Source organism: Endocarpon pusillum (genome assembly GCF_000464535.1).
Source record: "Endocarpon pusillum Z07020 unplaced genomic scaffold scaffold3494, whole genome shotgun sequence".
Lineage (NCBI taxonomy): Eukaryota > Fungi > Ascomycota > Eurotiomycetes > Verrucariales > Verrucariaceae > Endocarpon > Endocarpon pusillum.
Genome location: NW_006916332.1, coordinates 130,128 through 137,631, shown reverse-complemented (window position 1 = coordinate 137,631; position 7,504 = coordinate 130,128). Strand labels below are relative to the sequence as shown.

The 7,504-nt window shown below is 50.1% G+C and overlaps 3 protein-coding genes across 3 annotated transcripts; all 3 read right to left on the bottom strand.

The window, feature by feature from the left end:
- Positions 1 to 630: 630 nt before the first annotated feature.
- Positions 631 to 1,392, bottom strand: EPUS_06846 (uncharacterized protein; the record flags this gene model as incomplete). Its single annotated transcript, XM_007804740.1, has 1 exon — positions 631 to 1,392. One exon carries the CDS (start codon positions 1,390 to 1,392, stop codon positions 631 to 633), a length of 762 nt encoding a protein of 253 aa, XP_007802931.1.
- A 404-nt stretch (positions 1,393 to 1,796) lies between these two features.
- EPUS_06845 (uncharacterized protein) lies at positions 1,797 to 3,232 on the bottom strand (the record flags this gene model as incomplete). The annotated part of the gene is made up of 2 exons (XM_007804739.1): positions 1,797 to 1,849; positions 2,113 to 3,232. The coding sequence occupies 2 exons, from the start codon at positions 3,230 to 3,232 to the stop codon at positions 1,797 to 1,799; spliced, it is 1,173 nt and encodes a 390-aa protein (XP_007802930.1).
- Positions 3,233 to 4,503: 1,271 nt separating this feature from the next.
- Positions 4,504 to 7,441, bottom strand: EPUS_06844 (uncharacterized protein; the record flags this gene model as incomplete). Its single annotated transcript, XM_007804738.1, has 4 exons — positions 4,504 to 5,779; positions 5,829 to 5,935; positions 6,015 to 6,812; positions 6,869 to 7,441. 4 exons carry the CDS (start codon positions 7,439 to 7,441, stop codon positions 4,504 to 4,506), a joined length of 2,754 nt encoding a protein of 917 aa, XP_007802929.1.
- Positions 7,442 to 7,504: the final 63 nt, after the last annotated feature.

Sequence of the window (7,504 nt, the reverse complement as noted above, 5' to 3'; positions counted from 1 at the left end):
ATTTGTGCATAAGTTGATTTGGGATAGGAACGAGCATATCGTACAATAGCTCTTTTATCTCTTTCGGACGTTATAGAGGGTCTGCCCGCACGCGAGATCGATTTGTGGAGGTTGCGTTGTTCAGATAGTTCGTAGGTATATTGGACGGTTGAGGGCGCGAAATTGAGTATGCGACCAATTTCAGCGAATCTCACTCCACATTTGGCTGCGCCTACTATCTCTGCGCGCTCAATAGGCGTTAACTCATGATGAAGAGGCCTATTACCACTGATTTCGCGTAGTGGCCTTCGTGGGGGCATAATTCGTTGATAGAATGGGTGGGTTGTGGGTGCAAAACGCGAAAAAACGCGAAAAACGCGAAATCAACGGAGACTTTTGACCGGGTACTGTACTTCCATTTCCCGTCCTTCTGCAGGTGGTCAAAATTTGAAAGTGCACATATATATTGAGCACTCCATAATCAGAGGAGTCATGCTTGTTTAGAGTCTTCTCTGCTCCAGGCTCCTGACTGATTTGCTATCCGAGAGTTCACGCCAGAGAAGCCCTGCAGTCTCTACAGAAAGATGTTCTCAGCAAAGTGCAGACACTACTTCCGCATGCACTTCCCATACCCTCATCCAGGAATCGAATTCAGGAATGTGCATTGAGAAATGCTTCCGCTTCATCCGACCACTCATTGCTGCTTCCTCTACCAGTAGCTCCAGCATCTCCAGAGGAATTCAGAAAAGCCTCAGCTTCATCATCGCGGCAACTTTCCTTACAGCTCGTATTACCCGTTGCGGCAGAACTATGGATTTCTCCATCCAGATGCTCATTCCGACCCCTCTGTCCGGCTGCACCAGTGCTGCTCTCCTGTGGGAATGAGTCTCTCGTATCGTCGCCCTCGCCTGTTGCTCTTCCTCCATCCTCGAAATCACGATCGGGAAAGCTTCTGCCTGATGCATGATTCATTCCACTTCTTCCATGGGAACGCATGGTCCTTGCCAAGTATGCTTCATCTGTTTCCCCAACCAGATTTGTTGGCTCTTGAGATCCAGAAAAGGATGAAAGAAATTCATCACCTCCGTTTCGACTTCGCCCCCAGGTGGTCCTTCTGCCAGATCGATCTCTCATCGCACTGTCCCTCCTCGCGCGCGATAAGTCATTCCAATTGCGATAGTCGGTTTCGTCATCTTGGTTATGCCTTTGCACAGTTTTCTCTTGCCAATCTAGTATTGCTTGTTTACTATCTTGAGCCCATTCTTCACGTTCCAGGAGAGGTAGGTTTGGAATGCCACAACGATAGCGTTCATTGTTTTCCAGGCACCGCTTTCGTACATACGTCACGTATGGATCTTCGAGTTGGGGGCGTGGACGACTCGTAAGGAAGTTCGAGAGACCTGGCCAAGGCATATTGAGGACTTCTTCTATGGATTGCCAGGATTATAAACGCTGAATATCCTTAGGTATATGACAGACTCCGGTTATGCCCATTTATTGGTATTAGAATCACACAGGATGCTGGTTTACGTAGAACCACATATCTCACAGCATTTTTAATTTTGAAGAAGCGGCAGAAGTGACGGTGTGACAGCAAACGAAATTATCAGACTAAGGATGACAAAGACTATACTCGGCTGTATGAGCACAGCGACTACTATATTGGACACACCTGGGTTCATATTTTGGTTTGTTTTACTCTCTTTGCTAACTCGACTTTAACTCGCCTCTGCCTTTGCCCGTACCAATGAGCATTGCGCAAAGCTGGTCTTGTACGCCGCTTAGCCTATTTTCGGCCTTTGATCTTAGCCACCGACTCATGTGAAGGGGTAAGGAGCTTTTAGGCGTCTCTCTGTCTCGACTGCTCGCTCTGTTAGTAGCCGGTGCACCGCTCTCTCGCTCTCTCTGCGGCTCTTGCCTCTTTCATCCACATCGGTCCTGTTGCTTGCGCCTGGGCTGTACGTCCTGCGCCCTTCATCCAGTGGGAAACTCCTGGGTGCCGTGCGATCTCCACTCCCTGTCTTTCTTACAGCCGCTGAGCTGGTCCCTTGGCTCATCTGTAGTAAGAGCCTCTATCATCGGCTATTTGGCCTTGAGGTCGTGTACTTGATCCTCGACTCATGGAGTACTGACCAGGAATTCGACCTTCTGAATCCATATCCTCACGAAATCGGACATTCTTATTTGCACCAATCTGCAGCTCGTATCGATCTGCAGGCGCGGAGGAGTTCGTGGGCCGGTGTGCCCTCAAGCCTCTGGCAGCATAATCACCATCCTCCTCATAACGATACCGCTCATGGTCCTCCCTCCCTCGCCCCCGGCCATCCTCAACATATTCTCTTAGAGACTGCCTCCGGCTCTGAACGGATTCTGCTTGTCCTTGCCACCGTCCATCCCCCTTCAGATCTTCTCTTAGCAAATGCCCATCTCTTTGCGGCGGGAAAGGACCCACGTGCCGGTAGCGGATGTTTCGTGGGGAATACTCTACTAAACTCTTACTGTGTGCTGGTGCCAACCAGTCAGCAGGTCCATCTGGAGAAGCTGTATCATAGCTGCGATTCGCGTCCGCACCGTGCAATCGTCGACTCCTCCTCAAGTCTTCCCCTGAGAGATACCCGGACCTCAACCTAGGTACGGGGCTCGGACTCTGGTATCGAATGTCCTGTGCATTCTCGTATGCTAAGTACGGATGCTGCATGGGTGCCCGTGGCTCGAAAGCTCCATTTCGTGAGGATGATCCAAAGCTTCGTTCCAAGTTCGTACCCTGTGCCTGGCCATCATACCTCAGTTCATCCCGCGTCCTGGAAGTGTAGGGCGATGTTGGGACAAAACTTGGGTCTCGGTACCGAACAATCTGTGCATCATCGCCATCATATGCTGGGTTGTGATTCTGCCTCTGTACACTCGACTCGAAGTTTGCATTGCGAGAAGGTGCATGCGAGCGTGGTGCTGGACGATAGGAAAGACTGGCTAGTAAGCCCTCTTGCTCAAGCTCTTCGTGAACCGGGGGACTAGCATAAGGTGACAGATACTCTCTAACTACTCTCGAGCGTTGAACGATGTGGAAAGGATGTGCAGGGAAAGGTGGCACATGTGAAGCCTGACCTAGCCACCGACGACCAGTCGGATACTCGTATCCTCGAGGAATCACGCCAGGGCCGTACGGATAGATGGCCTCGGTTTGTGTGTCAGCTACTTCCCGAACTGGGTGATCATAGGGGCACCCATGAGGATGTCCGCATCGACATGCCATTCGTGATGATGATGATGCACTGTTGAGACAGACCTTTGAAAGAGGCAGTATTTGTGGGTTTGACAGTTAGAGAGAGTAGAAGAGAAACGGTGCTGAGGTAGTCAATGTTGTTGAACGATGGACACTGAGATTGGCTGTGGAAAAGATGGCGGGTTTAATAGACGGCTGACAGACAAAGTTGATCCAGTACAACGGGCATACAAATGTATTATATCGATACTAAGTAGTTAACGAACACAATGTCCGTACCCAAGACAAACAATGTCCGCCAAGATAAGAGTCAGGCATCTGATCCAGTCTGTCCTGTTGTCAACATCACGAGTTATGTTGCTCCTTTATGCATAATACAGTTCAACAAAGAGACAGGTAGCTGATTTAGCCGTATCACATCCTACCTAAATGATTGTATCGTCCAAGGAGCAGCATAAGAAAACGAGACCACCATGGAATGACTTGACATGCGATTACAATGTAAGTTGTGTTCGTGCACACAAAGACAAATTCCACACCCAAAAACCGGTTAACTCTCTACTCCCTGATAAAGTACTGGACGTGGGATGGTAGTTACAAGATCCCTCTCCCATCGTCATCTGGTAAATACAGCCAGAGCCATCTCATGCAGGAACGGATCATCCGTCATTCATTCATCCATTCATTGACCCCTCGGATATCTATGTTTCCATCAGTTAGTTACAAAGCACGATAGAACCACCACCATCACCAGCGAAAATGTTGTCAGCCTCCCCCACAATCCAGATACTACGTAAGTTTTCTTCGGGTACATCAGAGTAGTAGTCAGTGACGCTCAAATGATAGAACCCAGGTACAGCATTACTTCTTTCTTATGTACTCACCGCTGTAACTACAAGTACCATGTAGCAAGTTCTGACATCCTGAACCCGCCCCCCCAGAATGTAGAATATCTGAATTGTAACACAAGAGGACAATCTTTGTCAACGGACTGTGCATTAGATGATTCGGACATCTTTCCTTTCACTGTGGACCACGGCGTTCTTTGTATTCTTGCTGGGTGTAGCTGACTATGTAGTAGCTAACTACCGTGACTGCTTGTCCCATCCTGCTTCCGCCACAAAATGACTGTGAGTGAGACTCACATTGCGGCACACACACACCCATGCTCATGTACTTCTTCACCTTTATCTACATTTGCATACCAAGATTCTCTGATGATGGGCACCAAGCGGTAGGGACATGGGTCCGTTTCATACAAGAGATCCATCGACACCCTTTTCTCCACCCCATTCCAACCATCACGACATAACCCTCCGATAGAATAACAGATAAGCGACCTTGTTATCCTTGACCGCATATCGATCCCTCGGGGTATGTATCCCAGACTTGGACATTGGCGTAGCCTCTCCTCCATTCACCGCCGCCGCTACTGCCGTCATGCTAGACCTATTCCTTGAATGGCCGTTAACCTGACTCCAAGCATTCTCTCCGCCATCATCCCCCTCTTTATTCTCATCTGCATCCTCAATCTGTTCGAACATATTCCCCACCGGATCAGTGGTAGACCGTTGATTATGCCGTTCCAAGGCCGCAGCCAGAACTTTCGGATCTTCCTCACTGCCACCCTCGGCCACATCTTCGCTCCTCACTCTACGAATAAGCGTGTCATCGAGGCGGATCCATTCTTTACCGTCCTGGCGGCGCACGTCAACAGTGTAGTGACCACCGCTTGCATTCTTGCCGTGATGGTAAATCACTCCTATGAGCTGATATTTGGGGAGTCCGCCATGCACGGTTAATTTGTTACGCACGGAGGGCGGGAAGACTTCGCGTGGCATTACTAGGTCCAGTGGATAGCCGACTTTCTTCCAAATCTTCTCGGTGCGCTTGGTGGTGTGGTCGTACTGAAATCGTTTCAGGTGGAGGATGAGCACTGGAGGTAGGGTCTCAATGAAAACTTGCTTCGTGGCTGTGACTCTGCTGCCTCGGGACGAATTGAAGTCACCTTGCATGCTTTCAGGCCGTGTCAGCCCTTTAAGTGCGTCGACGATATTATTCACGTGTGGAGAACCAATATCGAGCTGCAGTGGCTGATATGGTTCGAGTGTCACAGAGTTCTTGTTCCCCGGTACTTTCCATTCTGAGCGAAGCTTGCCTCCGAAAATTTTGGTCACAGGAGATTCTTTTGCTATCGCACCTGATGATCGTGTAACTGCGGGCTTTTGTTTGTGGCCGACTTCCATCCAGCCAGGATCCTGATCTGTGCTCTCGGCAATGCTGGAGGACTTCTCTGTTGGAGTCGATATACCAGAGTTCACAGAACTGTCACTTCGCATTGCTTGTGCACATTCTTCATGAAGTTCCTCGAGCAGGAATCCGAGAAATTCTTGTGTGTCTTGCTGATGCCCACGTCGCATGTCGCGAAAACGCGGAAGCTGTCGAATTACTTGGTAAACGTATTCAGGAATGAATGGCTCGCCATATTGTTCCAGCTCATCTGGCTTCAGGCGAAGTCGAAGTTGCTCGAAGGACTCGGCTGAATCGATGATGGGGAATTCTCGAATAAACAATATCCTGCCGGTTATTAGCACTGAAATGCCACTGTAACGCACGTATCACTCACATTGCGTCAATCAAAGGAGTATCGCTTTTAAAACTATGAGCTGCTCTTTGCCCAAGTCTCTCAAGAAATTCGTAAAAAGGAATACAAAAGACCAGTATTTGCAACACCTGTATTCGTCAGTGATCGTCTGAAAGATAAGGAGAGATTGCAAACCGAGTTCATATAGCACATATTACCGGTATTTACGAGGCCACGTGGTTGCAAGAACGCAATCTTCGCTGCACCGTGAGTTGCTGTCACGTCCATCGTGTTGAGAACGTCTGAAAGGGTTTCGTTCTTAGCCGGACCCAGTCCATTTGCAATCTGCGAACTTGCAGACACAGTACTTGCCGGCTTGGGCGGAGCATTTGACCGTACCAGATCAGCCCAAGACTTTGGTGGTGCAGGGGGTGAAGCAGGCTTGGATGTTTCTACCGATGCTCCGGGTGATACTTCCGACGTTGCCGGCACAGATGTGGTGGATGAACGCCTTGCTTGCTCAGTACTTGATTCGAGCTGCGGTGTCTGAGAAATTGATGATACAACGCTCACAGAATCGTGACGATAGCGAGATGTCTTGGGACTGAGGGGTAGTATAGGAACAGCAGGGACGACAGGAACCACAGGTCTGTGACTTCGTGGCTGTGCAGTGAAGGTCGGCTGAGATTTGACGGCTTGTGGAGTGACTACTGGAGAGGGCGTCGTCGGGTCAGTTGACCCGGTCTCTGAAGGAGCCTCAGACATTTGAGTGGTTGGTGTTTGAGCGGGAGCGGGTATGCTTGTAACTTGCTCGTTTTGGGGTTGTTGGCCTTGTTCCGTGCTCGGAAGCTGCTCTTCCGGTAGCTGTTGGACTTCTTCAATATCCAGCGATGACTCGACAGCTGCAGTCGTTGCTTTGAGTGGATATTCAACTGGCGCAGTGCCAAGCTGGGAGCGCATCACACGGCGCCTCTGTCGTCTTGCTTTGTGTGGAAAAGGCGAATCACCAACAGATGACCAAGGTAACTAAAGTCACAAGCGGGTTAGGTGGGAGTAATTTAAGTGTGCGCAAACAGACTCACGGGTGGAAAGAAAGGATCACTTGGAGAACTAGAAATCTCGCTGGCAGTTTGAGACACCGCAGATGAGGTTGAAGGAGGTGTTTCTGGTTGAGCATTTGCCGTACTTGGCGTACTGGATGGTGGAGGGGAAAATGGAGACTGAAGCGGTGTCGATGACAAGGCGTTTGTTTGCGGTGTGAAATGGCCATGTGAAGGTGATGCAGAGGATCGCTGAGGCAGTAGAAGAGCCGCGTTTGCAGGGGTATGAGGAGTTTGATGCGGCGCATAGGGTGGAATCATCATAGGAGCATGCGAATGCGAATGAACCTGCTGCACTTGATGCTGGGGGTATGAAGGATATGTTCGTGGGGGTGGAGGCTGATGGTGCATGTGCTGATATGGATACCACTGGGGCGCGTACTGAGGAGCATACTGAGGTATCTGGCCTGCCATATGCGGATGGTAATATCCTTGATATGATGGCGGCGGCCTCATGTTCGGCGGCATGGGCGAATATGACATATCATGCCGTCTCTGAGGCGGGGGCATTGGCATCTGCCCATATGGCGGCATGCCCGGTGGATGGTGGTTCATGATAGCGGCTGGGTGGCAGGCCGCGCCTTCCTTATAAGGGCGGCGACATGGGTGACTGCTACG